Source organism: Eulemur rufifrons, chromosome 1 (assembly GCF_041146395.1).
Source record: "Eulemur rufifrons isolate Redbay chromosome 1, OSU_ERuf_1, whole genome shotgun sequence".
NCBI classification, from domain to species: Eukaryota; Metazoa; Chordata; class Mammalia; order Primates; family Lemuridae; genus Eulemur; species Eulemur rufifrons.
In genome coordinates, this window is record NC_090983.1 from 42,939,012 (window position 1) to 42,957,292 (window position 18,281).

The 18,281-nt window shown below is 36.2% G+C and overlaps 1 protein-coding gene across 3 annotated transcripts in view; it reads right to left on the reverse strand.

Moving 5' to 3' along the window:
• The window catches only part of ITGAV (integrin subunit alpha V), a 77,717-nt gene that overhangs the window by 51,032 nt on the left and 8,404 nt on the right, over positions 1 to 18,281 (reverse strand). For 2 of the 3 annotated variants that reach the window (XM_069491644.1, XM_069491473.1), the window contains exons 2-3: positions 16,143 to 16,273; positions 433 to 524 (exon numbers count right to left, since the gene is read on the reverse strand). In XM_069491644.1, coding sequence (XP_069347745.1) covers positions 433 to 524; positions 16,143 to 16,273 — 223 coding nt within the window. The remainder of the gene's footprint in view (positions 1 to 432; positions 525 to 16,142; positions 16,274 to 18,281) is intronic. The other variant, XM_069491560.1, reaches the window with a different exon arrangement.

Sequence of the window (18,281 nt, forward strand, 5' to 3'; positions counted from 1 at the left end):
TAGATAGATATAAATACTTGTGGATTTCAACAACCTGAAAGTCCATGGTGACCTTGGCCTTGCCCACCTATGCCTGATTGGAGTTGCTGGGAAGAGAATGTGAAGTGAAATGCAGATGGTTACTACAGAAAACATTTTCAAAAAGTGTTTGAGGGGAGGAGCAGAGGACTAGAGCAGTGGAAGAGGGGAAGATGAGGTACAGGGACAGTTGTTAGTTATATTTTTAAAGAGGAAAGGTACTAAAGCCCAGTCTGAGAAGGACGAGAGAGATGCCTCCTTAGATGGCGTGGCCCTTGATCAGAGCTCTTACTTTGTTACGCCCTGTACCCTTGAGCATACTGAATTTTACTATCAGCTTGAAAACATAAAACTTTTTGTGTTTCCACATACATTGACTAAACCCACCTGTAAGTAAATACTCAAAAGACTTACCAAAATTTTATCCTGTTTTGACCTCACAGATGCTCCAAACCACTGGTGGGACTTAAACTCCAATGGATCATCCTTGGCATAATCTCTATTGCCTAAAAAATAATATTGTAAGGGGTAAGAAACAAAACATATTGTTCTTAATATAACAAAGTTTATTTCTATCCAGCCAGGTTGGGAAATAGTATATCTTTGATTAACCAAATACTAAATTGGTTAATCAAATACTATATTGTTATATTCTATTTATCTCATATACACTAGAGACTTTCAACTAATCAGAAAAATAGAATATACAATGACTTAGAAGTGTATCAGGGTTGTTATTAACCCCATTAATTATCATAATACACATGTGAAAAAGCAATTGTAAATGAAATTTTCCAGTAGCTAAATTGTTGATAATTAATTATACAACCAATATTTATGATTGCCTAACCATATTCCCAGAAGTTCTTTCTGTGGCATAAAGATTTTTATGAAAATTAAAGGCTATGAAACACTTTTGTATAACACTGGTAGTAAAAGACAAAAATAAGATGTATGCCAATGACATTTTAAGAGTGAGGAATGGAGACATGATTTGGCAAGTAGAAAAAAGAGTTAGATTTGGCACACTACATTCAAACACTTATTTTTAGTAGCCCCACTATTGAGAAAATTATGCCCATAGTCTAAAACCTCTAGTGTCAAAACAAACCGGTGCTGTGGAACAGACCCAAATCACTACATTCTTGCCAACACAGGTATTCCTGACTATAAGACACCTGGAATAGATTCCTCAAAAATGTCAAAATCATGATAGACAGAAATAGAAAATTGTTCTTGATTTAAAGAGACCAACGAGGCAGAGCAACCGAATATAAGATGGGATCTTTGATTGAATCTTTTGTCTAATCATTTTTAAGTTACAAAGGACTTTACTAGGATAATTGTAGAAAATTGAATATGACTGTACATTAGATAAGAGTATCATAATAATGATGCATTTCTAATGCATAATGATCGTACTATGGTTTATGTAAGGGAATGTCCTAATTTTTAGGTGATATGTGCTGAAGTATTTAAGACTAAATTGTCACAATGTCTGCAGCAATAAGTGAAGCTAAGTGAATGGTGTATTGTTCACTCTATTACTGTTTCATATTTTCTATAGGTCTGAAAATTTTCAAAATAATTTTAAAAAACAGCAAACAAGTACACACTGTATGTATGACAAGACTAGTAACAGGATACCTTCTGTTTCTTTTTCATTTCAACTCTTTATTGTATTTACTCTAATTATAAAAGTCTTACTCATTATAAAACATAAAATAAAGCTATATGAATCTAAACACCACAACCCTACCATAAAGAAATGACCTCTGCTAACATTTTGTTATCTATCCAAAAGACTTGCTTCATGAATATATTCATATCCTTTTTATATGCAAAATAGATGTTTTAAGTCACCATTTAAGACATTAAAATTATTATCATATATAAATATATGTACCTTTTCCCTCTAATGATATGTCAATAAATGTAGACCTACAATTATCATTTTCATTATTGTATTGTACCCCATTATAGAGCCATACAACAGTTTATTTCATCAATTCCCTACATGTCCTTCAATTTCAAATTTAGGAATATTTCTATTTTAACTTAGGAGACCTACAGAGTTCATCAAAGCCACATCTACTTTCTTCTCCAATATACACAAGAATCTCAGCAAAGCGTATCATTGGGGTCTGACATAGAGGTTCCTTGTTAAATTAAGGTGATAAACCCTCTAGAATATGATATATAATACAATATTTTATTCTGATGGATAAAATCTGCATTAAGGCTCTAAGAGATACTTACTTTTATCAGTAAAGTTTCCTGATCGTTAGTTTCCAGTCTCTTAAACAAGTCGTGCTCATTTCCATCATATGCCTTTGTACCCAAGGCCTTCTTTCCTGGAAAACTTTATTCCTTCCATTTTGGATTCAAATCCTATCTGAAAATTCAGTTATAATTGTCCATTCATGACCCTAACTCATAATGAAATGGTAGACTGCCTTTTAAAAAAATATCTAACATAAGAGTCAGTAATAGGAATAAGCAATTATTGTAGAGGATTGGTAGAGGAATGTGTAAAGAGTTATGAGAAAAACATTTCTCCAAAGGAGATATAATGGCCAATAAGCACAAGAAAAGATGCTCAACATCATTAGTCATCAGGTAAATTCAAATCAAAGATACGATAAAATATGACTTCAAGCCATGTGCAGTGGCTCACTCCTGTAATCCCTGCACTTTGGGAGGCCGAAGTGGGAGGATTGATTGAGGCCAGGAGTTCAAGATCAGCCTGGGCAATATAGCGAGACCCCATCTCTACAAAAATGTTTTAAAAATTAGCAGGGCATGGTAGCATGCACCTGTAGCACCAGTTACTCAGGAGGCTGAGGAAAGAGGGTTGCTTGAGCCCGTGAGTTTGAGGCTGCAGTACTTCAGCCTGGGTAACACAGTGAGGCCCTATGTCTAAAAAAAGGGAAAAAAAATTATATATATAAATACATATATATTTATTCATGACTTCACACTCACTAGGATGGCTACTATAAAAAAGACAAAAAACTAGCATCTATAAGGATATAGAGAAACTGAAACCCTCATATATTGCTAATGGAAATATAAAATGGTATAGCCACTTTAGAAAATAGTTCAGCAGTTTTTAAAAAATTGAAACATAGATTACCATATGACTCAGCAGTTCCACTCCTAGGTATCTATCCAAGAGAAATGAAAACATTTGCCCACACAAAGACTTGTACATAAATGTTCATAATAGCAGTATTCATAATAGTCAATAAGTAGAAACAACCCAAATGTGCACCTATTGGTGAATACATAGACAAAATGTTTATCCATTCAATGGAATACTATTTAGCAATAAAAAGGAGTGTAGCACTGATAAATGCTACAACACGGATGGCCATATGCTGCATAATTCTATTTATATAAAATATCCAAAAAAAGGAAATATAAAGACACAGAATGTAGATTAATGGTGGCTTAGAAGGCACAAATGGCTGATGATGGCTGTGAGGTTTCTTTTTAGAGCAATGGAAATGTTCTGGAATTAGAGTGCAGTAATTCTATAAACTACTATTAAACTCTATAAATACAGTAAAACTTATTGAATTGTGCACATAAAACAGGTGAAATGTTATGGTAAATTATACTTCTATAAAGCTGTTTTAAAAATGACAAACTTGTCTGGTAGAAAGGTAGTGCAACAATGAACAGAAATTTATGTATATTATAAAGCTATTTTTCAAAATTAATTAAAAATAAATGATGTGTTAGAAGAGTAATAGACCAGGAATTAAAATATCATAGTTAATACAAAACAAAACAAAAAAAAACCAAAATGACCTATTAAGCATATGAAAAATGACTCAACTTCAGCAAAAATGACAGAAATACAGATTAAAATAAGATGTATGTTTCTCCTGTCAGACTAAGAAAGATAGGATCAAATTTGGTTCAAAGATTGCTTGTATCAATAGTTTCCTATATGGCAAATATTTATCAAAAGTCCAGAAAACACACATTCCTTTGACTTCTAAATTTTATTTTTAGAAATTAACCCCCTCAACATTTTAAAATATGAACTAGAACTAATAAGCATGTTCAAAATTCCACTACAACAGTAAAATAACAAAATGCCCAATACAATAGGAGATAGGATTGAGGTAAATTATGATTTTATGTATTTACACACATACATACACATGCACACACACGGTATATACACAGGCCACAAGGTACATATACAAATACACACAGGTACGAATATATATCCTATGGTTTCCTGGATGGTGGGATTTGGGTGATTTTTATTTTCTTTTTGCCTTTCTGTTTTCTCACATTTTCATCATTGGACATGCATGCATTATTTACATAATGTTCTAGAAGGTTTAAAAAAAAGTAGTGTGGGCCGGGCGCGGTGGCTCACGCCTGTAATCCTAGCACTCTGGGAGGCCGAGGTGGGCGGATCGTTTGAGCTCAGGAGTTCGAGACCAGCCTGAGCAAGAGCGAGACCCCATCTCTACTAAAAATAGAAAGAAATTATATGGACAGCTAAAAATATATAGAGAAAAAATTAGCCGGGCATGGTGGTGCATGCCTGTAGTCCCAGCTACTCGGGAGGCTGAGGCAGTAGGATCGCTTGAGCCCAGGAGTTTGAGGTTGCTGTGAGCTAGGCTGACGCCACGGCACTCACTCTAGCCGGGGCAACAGAGTGAGACTCTGTCTCAAAAAAAAAAAAAAAAAAAAAAAAAAAAGTAGTGTGAATAAGTATCCATTCATCTTCATATACAAAAGCTTAGTTAGGAGCTCCCACATCCCTTTTAATTAACTTAATGTTTACATTTTCATCTCATACACGTAACAGAATTTTAGCTCATAAAATTCAAGAACAATTCAACTAAGTAAGCTCTTCCTAGCATTTGTTAAGCATTAACTTTCCTGGGAACCTCTATTCCATGTCCTAGAATCAAACTATTACTGTAGAATAAATTTTAAAAAACCTCATTTAAAGAATCAAAATCCTAGATATTACTGAAGACCAAAATGAAAGTTAATGATTTCTTTGATTTAGTAAGACAATACAATTTCTTAATTTATTTAAGAAACTGATAGACAATATAGCAGTGGTAAGATATTAGTACTAATACATTAATGAAGGGACAATTTTCTTTATAAACTTCCAAAGTGTCTTTATGTGTCTCTAAAAGCTAATCTGTATTGACTTAAAATGGCAAGAGACAAAGATCCCAAAAGCCAAAGTGTTTAGAGTCACAGACTATTGAAAAATTAATCATTTATATATAGAATAAGTTCTGACTCATAACCCACAAATATGAGAAAGTACTATTAATTTACATAGAACTATCCAGAAACATCTTTTACATAAAATACCACTGTTTTCTAAAAATAAACAAGAAGAGTCAGCAAAGTAGATCCAGAAGAAAAACAGGATGAAGCTCATTTCACTGGGATTGGTATTTATTTATTTATTATGACTACCACAGTGAACAGAGAATCAAAACCTCCCTCTCCTTCTATGAGCAATTCCGATGGTTGTGCTGGAGCCCAGCTCAAAGAATACAGGCCTTTTGAAAACATCCACTGTTTCATCAATGCTGGTTTGTTTCTTCCTGGTGATGAGAAGGAAATGATCCTGAAAGCATCTAACATTTTAAAACAAAAACTCTTTGCTGGAGATAAAAAAAAAAAAAAAAAAAAAAAGCCAATCCAATGTTTAGTCTTAGAATGGGTATGAGTCAGGTCAAAGTGAGCAGGAAAGAGGATAAACTTTAAAAGATCATGTGAATTTAGTTTCAGTAAAACACTGAAAACATTAAAATACTGACTAATTGCATGACTGTTAGTCAATTAGTAATAAAGGAATTGAACTAAATGATTTCTAAGGTGCATACTAGGTCTCGATTTGTGTAATTCTGTACCAGAGGGTGACAGACTATGTCAGGAGAACACTTTCATTAAAAAAAATTCCTTAATATAAATTTATTTTCTACTAACAAGGGAAGTGACTATTTTTGGTTTTAACTTTTTAATTTATAGGACCATTGCAACTGTAGAAATGTCTAAACACAACTCTGGAAGACAGAATATTCACCAAGAGAAGGAAGTAAAACTTAAAGAAGGCTATTCTAGAGTCTGTCTGAGTGTTCTAATCGCAATGAGATGAAAATTGTATGGCACAGAGGCCAGAAAGCATCTATATTCTCTATTAAACACAAAGCCTAGTAATATCCAGAAAATACTACACAGGATTTTTCTTGACCAGAGAATTGGCATGACCAGGGTTTGCCTACAGCCTACCACACCAAGCCCTTCTGGGAACAAGTGGTTAAGTGTTCCAGCAAGACATTTGGGTAGGAAGGAGAGTAATGTGACTTCTGACCTTCTCTAGGACACATGCTTGGCAGGAGGCGGTATCTACTTTCTGTGTTTGGAATACAAAGGTAAGAGGTTCCTTTTTTTTTTCTTATGAGCATGTTTAACAAGCATGCAGGTAAGCCTATATTTCTACGCAGAGACTTTTCTAAGCCAGGTGATACATGTTCTCCTTTCTCTATGAAGACTTGCAGTCTATCTTTTTAAAAAAGACATATTATTGAGAAAACTGGGCAATGATCAGTTTGTTAGTCACATCTGTGTCCCTGGAAAAGGAAAACATGTTGCAAGGAGGGTTTTTTCCCAACTGACACAATAACAGAGGTTAAAATGCAAACCAGGATATAATCCATTTAAGAATATCCACAAATATCTTTATTTCTTTCCTGTTCCATAATTATTCACTTTCCCATAGTTTTAGTACAGGTGAGATATAAACAATCCTTTCTTCACTTGTATAAAGCACTTCCTTGTTTACAAAGTACTTTCACAAACATTATGTCATTTGATCTACATGACAACCCTGACAGGTAGGTATTATGCCTATTTGACAATGGGAAAACTGAGGATCACAAACTTTAGTCACTTGCTCAAGGTCACACCTACTAAGTATCAGAGCCAGAATCTGAGCCAGTTTCTAAATCCAGTTTGCATTCCTCAAAACCACAACTGCCAGTGGAAAAAGAACAAGAGAGGGAATAATGCCTACTTTTTTTTTTTTTTTTTTTGAGACAGAGTCTCGCTTTGTTGCCCGGGCTAGAGTGAGTGCCGTGGCGTCAGCCTAGCTCACAGCAACCTCAGACTCCTGGGCTTAAGCGATCCTCCTGCCTCAGCCTCCCGAGTAGCTGGGACTACAGGCATGTGCCGCCATGCCCGGCTAATTTTTTTCTATATATATTTTTAGTTGGCCAGATAATTTTCTTTCTATTTTTAGTAGAGATGGGGTCTCGCTCTTGCTCAGGCTGGTCTCGAACTCCTGACCTTGAGCGATCCACCCGCCTCGGCCTCCCAGAGTGCTAGGATTACAGGCATGAGCCACCACGCCCGGCCAATAATACCTACTTATATAAGCATAATTCTTGCCTGGAAGTAGCCTGCAGTATGACCAATGTCAATTAACAAAATACATGAAAGGGCACCGTGGTAGATACAATAATGGCCCCTGAGATATCCAAGTCCTAATTCCCAGAACCTTACAAAAAGGACTTTGCAGATGTGATCAAATTAAGGACTTTGAAATGGGATATTTATTATTCTGGATTATATGGGCAGACCCACTGTAATCACAAGAGTGGCAGAAGAGTCAATGACAGAGCGATGCAGCATGAGAAAGATTCCAGCAGCCATCGCTGGCTTTGAGGATGGAGGAAGTGGCCACAAGCCAAGGAATGCCAGTGTCCCCCAGAAGCTGGCAAAGGCAAACAGTTTCTCCCCCTAGGGGCTCCAGAAGAAATGCAGCATTGCCAACATTTTGATTTTAGCCCACTGATAACTCTTTTTGGACATCTGATCTCCAGAACTAAAGATAACAAATTTGTGTTGTTTTAAGCCACCAAGTTTATAGTGACTTATGACAGCAGCAACAGGAAATTAATGCCACACGAAGACAAAACTGACATAACAGACTGCCCCTAGCTTGTTACGTGAACAGTCTCAATATTGGATTGAACTTTCTACAAAATTAAATTTTCATCACAGAACCCCATCTTTTTAAAAGGTATATCTATAATATTTTGAAGATATCCATATGTTAATATTATTTCCTATAACTTGTATAATTTTACCAAAAAACCACTAGGAAAATTAACGGAGTAGATACTGAAAGTGTTAGTTTTCTCTGTAATTTTCATATTGAATCTATTTAGCATGACAAGAAACCAACGATCCAAGATCTCCACACTGAGTTCTATCTAGATTCTCCTACTTTTAATATTAATATAACACTCTATATGCCCTAGGCTTTAATGGTGAATTCATTTGGTTAGCTGCTAGTTTAGAATATATTTTTAAAACTCATTTAGATCCTTCCTCATCTTACTTCCAGCTTCATTTCTCATCATGCCCTCAATACCCCTACCACACACATATAAACCTTATGTCCACATACAAATATATGTAGCTCACATGCAATTATTTGATTTTCTTTCATTAACATCTCTTACTCAGTATGCACATACTGTTTTCCTCCACCTGGAACCCTCTTCCAAATCTAGTGAATTTCACTTCATTTTTCATTAGCTAGCTCAAATGTCACCAACTAATCTAGGAAACCTTCTTCAAAGTGTCCAGGCAATGTTAGATACTTTCCAGTTATGCCTCCCTTTATTTTGGTATAAATCTATTTGTGTCTACTGTTCATAGCTTAAGTAAAATAGATTTAGACTGATCTTTCAAACATATTTTTGAAAGCCTCCCCCATTGCCCCCATACCACCAAAATCATGCTGTGGCGTAGGAAGAAAAGCACATCAAGTGTCCATCTTTCTTCTTTAAAAGCTAAGAGACTCAGTGTTATGCTATCTTATAATAAAACCAAAATCCAGACTGTCTTCCATAGCCACTGGTGCATGTCTTAATGCATGTGACAAGCCACACAGTTAAATGGCCTTCTAATAAATTATACACTATCTAATATCCAGATGCCTCTTTGGTAAACACAAAGTAAAATTAGTCCATGAATTATGAATTAGCCTAACAGATAAACAGTATATTTGCAAAAAATGTTTTCTATTACCTTTCCAACCAAAAAGAAAAAAAGCTATCCCCTTTTCCTCTTTTGAAGGACCCTAAGTTTTTAGTCCTCTCTACAAGCTCATAATCTTAGTTGTGTGAGACAGGACAAGCTTTCCCTGTCTTTCATAAACATGAGACTTAGACTTAGTCAATCAGACACTACTATAAAAGCTTTGAATCTCTAGCAAATGGTGCAAAGAGGCAGGATGGGTGAGAAATTATTCTCACTGTGTTCCACACTCAGGAATGGCAGTTCCAGCAGCAATAAAATCTAGCATTAGTGGCTCTTTTGTTAGCTTTTCTTAGTTCCTGTCCATTTTTCAGAAAATCGTTAAGTTACTAGTAACCTTTTAATAAATTTCTGTTCTGCTAAATTTAGCCAGAGTCTATTTCTATTGCTTTTCATGAAAAACCCAACACTTGCATGCAATACATACATTTGCAACCTACCATATGCCCAGCATTTCTCTATATACTGGCATACAATGGTGAGTGGAAATAAATTTGTTCCTGTTTTTGGAGAGCTTATAACCTAGTTAGGAAAACAAACATATTACAAGATCATCAGAAAAAATAACCAATGTAAATTTCAGTTTAACGAAGAAAAAGAACTGTACTTGGTACACTGAGACTACCACCAATATGTCAGAACCTGACCTAAAAGAAGCGGGAAAGGAAAGGACCATTTTACAATATATTATTTAATGCCAAGCATTTATAGTATCTCCATAAAGCACCTTACTCTAAAAATTTTATTGTGATTCTGGAGCTAGCTGAGGTTTGTTCTTTTTGCAGGAAGGAATAAAATTACTACTCTGTTTTTTCAAAGAGGAGAAACAGACAGTGAAACAACTGAGCCTAGAGTACTTCACATAGTTACAAACTTCAAATGTTGATCCAACAACCATCTGGGACTTCTTAAGGCTCAAGTAAACTTTCAGACTCACAAAACTACCAAAGGCATGTAGCACCAGTCTATTTAGAAGGATGTAGAACAGGACCACCACTTGCCAGCAGGACAGGACCAGACATACTCTTTGGTAAAAGTCCCTTATATGAACTTTCCTGTACAGCAGTCCACACAGCTGTCTGGAGCTCTTCTCGTTGCCCCACCAGATGACAGCAGAGATATGAAGAAACAAGATCTGGTAGGCACAGGAGCTACCCTGGCTGCAAAGCCTTTTGCCCCATAGAAATGGTATCTCTTGCAACAAGTTCATAGCCAAAGCTTCCAGAGTCCCCATAGAGGACATGCCAGTTATAAGAGTTACTGTACGCAAGGAATCTCAAAGCCATGACATCTTCATCAGGTACTTAGTCTATTATAGTTTCTCCCAGTCCAAATGCAATTTACCAATCAGGGGCTATTTTTAACATAAGCAGTGATACCCTAGTCAGTCACTCAGATACTCAATGAAACAGAATAAGAAGCCTAAAGGAAGATCAAATTGGCATGCAGAATAGAAAAAGATTTTGATAACCATTTTCTCACAACTGACTACTGATAATATTCAATTTTAATGTCCCTATACATACTATTCAGTTTAGGCTGCATTATGCTATAGTAGCAAGCCTCCTCAACGTCTCAAGTAATTAAAAATAACAAAGGATTTTTTTTGTATGCACACATGTGGGTAACAGTCTAAGTTTCATGTCTTCCTCACTCTGGGACTCAGGCTGACATAAGCTCTACCATTCAAACTCTCACTACTCACGATGGCATCTGGTGGGAGACGGGATGATGCCCTGGCTTTAAGCCCTCTCACAAATCATGCACTTCTGCTCATGTTTTCTTGGCCAGAAAAAGTCACATGGGCTCACCAAGGGTCTTCCCAGAAGTTTTAGAAATATGAATACTGATGAAGAGTTCTACCACATCATATAATCAGTGCTAATTTTCCTATGACTATTTTATAAATTAAATTATTTCCCAAATATTAAAAACATGAGAATAAAGCCTTTTTAAGCCTTAAAACCTGTTCTGGACACAGAAACACAATAAAGTAAATAAACTAATTTAAACTCCTTATGATTACCCCAGGGATGTATTACATAGTGTAGAAAAGTCGGCGATGTGGTTTGGATGTTTGGCCCCTCCAAATCTCATGTTGACATTTGATCTCCAGTATTGGAGGTGGGGCCTGGTGGGAGGCATTTGGGTCAGGGGAGCGGAGCTCTCACAAATGGCTTGGTGCCCTCCCCGCCACAACGAGTGGGTTCTTGATTAGTTCATGAGAAAGCTGGTTGTTTAAAAGGGCCTGGCACCACCTCCTCCCTCTCTCGGTCCTGCTCTCGCCATGTGACACATCTGCTCTCCTGTCACCTTCCACGCTGATTGGAAGCTCCCTAAAATCCTCACCAGAAGCAGATACTGGCACGATGCTTCTTGTACAGCCTGCAGAACTGTGAGCCAAATAAACCTCTTTTCTTTGTCATATATCCAGCCTCAGGTATTTTCTTTACAGCAATGCAAAATGGACTAATACAGTAGATAATTTTCCCAACGTAACACTGGAAAAACTGACAGGTCCTGGATCTGAACCCAAGTCTGTCTGACTATAAGGCCTATTTCCTTTTCATGACACCGTGATGTTTAACAAATAATGGAGTAAGTGATGAAAGAACAGCCAAAGAGGAAAGTCTACAAGAATATCAAGAAGGTTAGGAGGGAAAAGAGGACAAGGACAGTTTCAGGCAGACAAAGAGCAGCAACTTTTAAATAAAGAGGGAATGGCTCAACGGGGTGAATTGTAAAAGAGCGGCGCAATAAGATGAAGAGTGAAAAGCGTCCTCCGAAGTTGGCAACCAGGCTGCTGCTAACGATCTCAGTTAGAACCATGGCTGGGTTGGGCAGGTGCCAGATTGAAGTGGTTGAAGCATGGGAAGTAATGAAGAGAGAAACAGTATTCAAAAATCACGGATGTAAAGGAATGGAGACAGAAAGGGAAATGACTAATAGAAGATACATGTTCAAGGATAAGCTGTTTTTGATTATTTTTTTCAGGTAGAAAAGATTTAAAAATACTTGAAAGTTTCAGGCGAAAGGAAAAAGGAAAAGGGCAAATATTATAGGGGTAAATGAAGAAATAGGCAGGGTCCCCGAGAAGGCAGAAGGGAGGAACAACAACATAACACACCCATGTTTACTGAGCCGTTTTAACACGCCAATCCCTGTACTACGCACTTTATATGTCTTTACTTATATATAAATTAACTCCTTTGGTTTAATCCACACCTCTGGAGCAGGTTTAATGAGAACACTGTACCAGGGGAGTTGAGAGTAAGCTGACAACGACCTATGCAAAATCAACAGCTGGTAAATGACAGAAACTGTCCAGAGCCCTGGATAGTTTGCCTCCAGAAACACAAATCCACTCAGTCTCTAACGCCTTTGAAATGCCAGAAAATTAGAAGACACTGTAGTGCAGAGATGTTTATGTGTTTGGGCTAGAATGGAGTGAGAGGTGGTTTGAAGAAAGGTGTATGGAAAGTTTAGGAGGATGCTATAAGTTGTGAGTACTTCCTCCATGAAAGTCAATATATTACAGTCTAATGGTGCTGTTTCTAGATATACATTTTCTTGACTAGATTATTGAACTCTATATTGTTCTCTTAAATTCAAATAAACACCATTTGGATAAAAATTCTAATGTAAAAAAATGAAATCTTAATTTGTGTATTTTTTTCATGAGAGAAATCCCAGAAGCTATACAGAAAGATTACAGCAATAATATAAGCAGGGACAGAAGAAAACAGATCAAAATTAATATATATATTTACATACATCTATGATAACTAAAGGACTTTATTTATTTCCCCACTATACAAAAAGCTCTTATGATTCACTCATTCATTCATCTATAAAATTTATTAGGCACTGATTTGTACCGGGCATTGTTCTAGATGCTGGCGTTTTAGCAGTGAACAAAACAGATAAAAAAACTGTCCGCAGGAAACTTATATCCTAATTGAGAGAAAGAGATATTCATTAACAATAAATAAATAACCTATATACCAGTGTGAGTACTACAGGGAAAAATAAAGCAGAGAAGAGTTCACTGGAAGTACAGGGTGGGAAGAGGGGAATTGCAATTTTAAATAAGATGGTCAGGGCATTACTGAGAAGATAATATTTGAACAATTCTCAGAGATGGTGGTGAAGGGGACACTCAGTGGACATTCAGGGAAAGAATGTTCCAGGGAGAGGAAACAGTCCAGGCAAGGGTGAGGTGGAAATGTGCCTACTGTTTCCGAGGCACAACAAAGACACCCAGAGAATAAAAGGGAAGGAGAAGAGTGAGCTTAGGGTTTTAACCCCCTGCTCCCCGCTTCTAGTCATTTTGGCTGGCTCCTGTCACGTGGCTCTCTCCACGGAGCCCTCCATCTTTGGATTCTGGTAACTACTCCCTTAAGGCCTACAGGCCAAATTTTAACTAGAGCTAGTACTAATGTACTACCAATCCCCTGATACCCTGCACAATCCTCTGTAAATAGTCAAGCTCCTCAGACTGCCCCAATTTAAGTGTGCCGTCTCATTCCTGGCAGTGCCCTGATTAATTCAGAAGTCTAGGGCAATAGTCCAGGTGAGAGACAATGGTGGTTGGGATCTGAATGTAGGCAGTGGAATGACGAGAATGGGTGAGATTTTGACTTGACAGATTCAATGTCAAGCTTGACATTCTGGCCTAAGCACTGAAAGGATGGAGTGACCTCAATGGAGATTCATTTTTACAAATTAAAATCAATAGAAAATATGTGCAAATATACTGAAACTTGCTCACAGGAAAAGGGATATTTATGGCTTACAAACAAATGCAATGAGACTCAGTCTTACTGTTAATTAAAGGAAATTAATAGAACAGATACTTTCTCCTATAAAATCGACAAAGATAAAACATGGTGATAAATGGTTTTGGCATGGGTTGCAGAAAACATAACTGGGAGAGTGTAAACCTCTGTCAGGAATAATGTGCAATATCTAACAAAATTTTACATATACATATACTTTGATCCAAAAATCCCCTTTATCCTACAGACATACTCTCATATTTGTACAAATACTTGTGCATAGGATTTTCACTATATCAGTGTTTATAACAAAATACTGGAAACAATCTAAGTATCTGTCAATAGGAAATGCAAGTTAAATAAATTAGGATATACATATACACACATATAGAATAGAATACTATCAGTGAGTTACAAAATATGAGGGAAATCTACATATGTCAACATGGAAAGATCTACAAGAGATTTCTATTGTTAGATAGGGGTGGGGTGGTATGCCAGGTACCTAATAGTATATTTAGTAAGTTTCTACTTGTGAGTTGATTTTTTTTTTTAAAGAGATGAGGTGTCAGTCTGTCACCCACGCTAGAGTGCAATGGCATGATCACAGCTCACTGCACCCTCGAACTCCTGAGCTCAAGAGATCCTCCTGCCTCAGCCTCCCAAGTAGCTGGGACTACAGGCATATACCATACCACCATGGCAGACTGTGAGTTGCCTCTTTTTTTTTTGTAAAGGATGCATATATTTTTATATATATATATATATATATATATATATATATATATAAGAAAATTCTAGAAGGATAAAAGAAATTAGTAAAAGTGATTGCCTCTATGATAAGAGCTAGTCCTATTTTTTCATTGTACACACTTTTGGAAGGTTTAAAATTTGTTTTAGCATGTGCATGTATTATCTTTCCAATAAACAAAAAAATTATCTAAAGCCAAATTAAAAAAAAAAAGACCAGCAATAAATTAGCTTGCAATACACAAAAACCTATCTGAACAGTTCAACCTAACAAAACTGAAATACGGTTTCATTTTATTAGTATTCATATTTTGTTAGAAGATAAATGTCCCAAACCTTAATATTCTGAATCACAGGTATTTCTCATTTGTGGTAAAATTGAGCCTATTTACAAGCTTTTGGAGTTTTCCAAATATTAGACATGTATGGGGAAAAAACAACAACAAATGTTTAATGTAGATGGTTTCAATGGAAAAAACCCAAAAACATGTGATCTGGTTCCCATTAACATCTGGCTTAATGACTAACAATCATTTTGGCACTGATGACAATGTCAAATGGAACAGTCCACATCATGATTCCTGTTTCACTGATATAATTCCCAGAACCAATATATTTTAGAACAGGAAATAACAATATGGAAAAAAGAATTAATTTTATTCAGGTTTATCTTAAAGCACTCTGTCAAAGCCAGCAAAATAAGGATCATTAAAAAATTTGTAAGACTATTGTACTAGAAGAATGTCACACTATTTCTTTGAGGAATCTCTAAGATTTCATGAATGGATACAAATAAATATATCAATATAAATGTGTACAGGATTAGGCATATTTTTTCACTAACAAAAATGTAAAACTTAAGTTATTTCTCATTTTCCTTATGCTATTTTTCTCCTTAGTACCACAATCCTGACTGACATTGAAATTTGTTCCTAAAATAAAATTCTGTTATAGAATTATAACACATAATTTTCCCCATAAATTTTGAGTAAGAGTTTTTTAATCACCTAAATCTACTTGACTACAAAAAATGACTAAACTGGTTTTCATAACACAACCCAAGGCTTAAATACATCCGTGATTAGAGCGTTGGTCTTCTATGAGAATCAGTGAGTGAGTCATGCTCCAACTTGGCTGACAGAAAAACAACAAAAGGTCTTTCTGTGCCTATGAGCTCCCTCTTCTCAGAAGAGATGCAAAAACATTTTAACAGATCTTCCCCAAATTTCTGTAGGTTGATACCATCAGTTTAAAGCAGAAGACATCAAACCAACAGAAACACAATGTATTTTTAATGCTTTCATACACCACAAAATTGTAGGAGAAAATCATATAACAAATAATTTCTCTTTATATAACTTTTCCTGTGGATCTGAGGTGCTTATATACATTACTTTATTACATTGTTTCATTTAAACTAAAGTAACTGCTTTAAAAAATTCAAATGATATAAACTAAGGGAAAGGACCACTGAGAAGTAGCATTTACCTGTTGCATCAAATTCAATTGGCTGGCACCGGCGAGGAGAAGACCAGTCACATTTGAGGACTTGCCCTCCTTCCACGATCCCAGGCTGGGTAGTGTTTGCCTTGGGAGCTCCCACCAAAAGAAACATCCTGCTAAAATACAAAAGAGGCAGACAAGATTTTAAATGACATGAAGCACAAGCAGTATCTCATGATTTATGAAAAGCAATCATTCTCTTGATATTATCCACAAATATTTTTCAAAACCATTCACTGAGGGCATAATCTTCGTTATTCTTTTGGTACTCTCTTACACACATACGCTATTTGGTTTATTTTTCCTGACAACTTTATAAGGACATGTCAGTGTTATATTCATTTAAAAATTTATGTGGGTCAAACTACACTTTAAATATGTACAGTTTATCGTATGTCACATATCTCAATAAAGCTGTTTAAAAAAATGTATGCTGGCTAGTGTCAGGGAAGTTTTGTTTTGGGTTGTGTTTGTGATTTGTCATGCATTTTCTATATCCTGAATGATGAGCAAAAAATAAAAAATAAAATAAAATAAATGATTCTAAATAAATGATCTCAAAGTATGGTAATTCTAAATATTATTTTCCCTTTTGGAAAAATCTTATATTAGAACTACTACTGTACTTCTTTTTTTTTTTTTTTTTTTAGTAGTGACTAACGAATTTCTCTTTATAGTATTAATCTAATCAATTCCTTGTCAAATATTGGGACCACTATTCAGTTTTTTATCAGGGTAAAATTAACTGATGACAAAATAATCAGGAGTCAGCATCATTTTTTTTTTTCTGTCGCCCAGGCTAGAGGGCAGTGGCATCATCATAACTCACAGCAACCTCCAAATCCTAGGCTCAAGCCATTCTCCTGCCTCAGCCTCTGGAGTAGCTGGGTCAACAGGCATGCACCACCAAACCTGGCTAATTTTTCTATTCTTTAGTTGTTTTCTATTCATTCAAAAAAAGGTATGAATTGAGTGTTTCCTCTATATAAAGCACAGTCTTGGCACTAGAGATACCAGGAAGAACAAAACGATCTTGGTTCCTGATCTTAGTGCCGTTTACATTCTTAGAGGCAAGAAATTAGCCAACAGAGAAACAAATTACTGTTAACAATTGCAGCAATTAGCTGAAAGATTATTTAGGAAAAGGGAAGAGAGACTTTCAGATAAACAAAAGTTATCTCTAAGGAACTAGAGGGGAGAGACAAAGGAAGTCTAAGGAAATTAATTTTAAAGAATGGGGAGGAGAGATCTTTTTTAGAGTAAGTAGTCAGAGATGTTATCTCTAAGGAACTCATCAGAAAATTAAGACGTACAGGAGGGCACCCAGGAGCTTTTGTGTGTTGGGGAGTTGAGGGGAAGGAGGTGGAGGTGAGATGAGGGAAGTCAGATGGAGAGGTGGGAGCATCCTAGGCAAAAGTAGAATAATCCTGGGCAGAAAAGAATTTAGTCTCCAGGAGTTAAAAGAAGTGTGGCTGAACCCAGAGAGCAAGACAGAAATGTCAGAGAGCCCAGTAAAAGCCAAGTCAAGCAGGACCTTTTAGCCATGGTTAAACTTTGGATTATATCCTTGGGTCCATTTGAAGCCTTTGAAAGTTTTTTAAGCAGAAGAATCATCTAACAAAGAAAACTAAATTTCATGCCTCATGGGGAAAGCATTATGGGACAGGGAGACAAAGATGGAACAAGGAAAGCAAGAGACCAGCAGGAGCTCAGGGAGGGGCTGATAGGGACCTGCAGTCTGTGAGCAGGTAGAGAAAGATAGGTGGCAGATTTGAGAAACATCTAGAGTAAAATGAATAGGAATAGCCGGGGCCCTGAAAACGAGAGAAAGGGAAGATTAAAGAATATCAACCAGGTTTCCTTCTTGAATGCATGGATGGGAGAAAAGGCTAGACAGTAGGGAAGTGGAAGGCAGATTAAATATTTATAGGAAAATCATGAATTCAGTTTCTTTTTTTCTTTTCTTTTTTTTTTTTTTTTTTCTTTTTTCTTTTTTTGAGACAGGGTCTCACTCTATCACCCAGGCTGGAGTGCAGTGGCATCATCATAGCCTACCGCAACCACAAACTCCTGGGCTCAAGTGATTCTCCTGCCTCAGCCTCCCAAGTACTTGGAACTACAGGC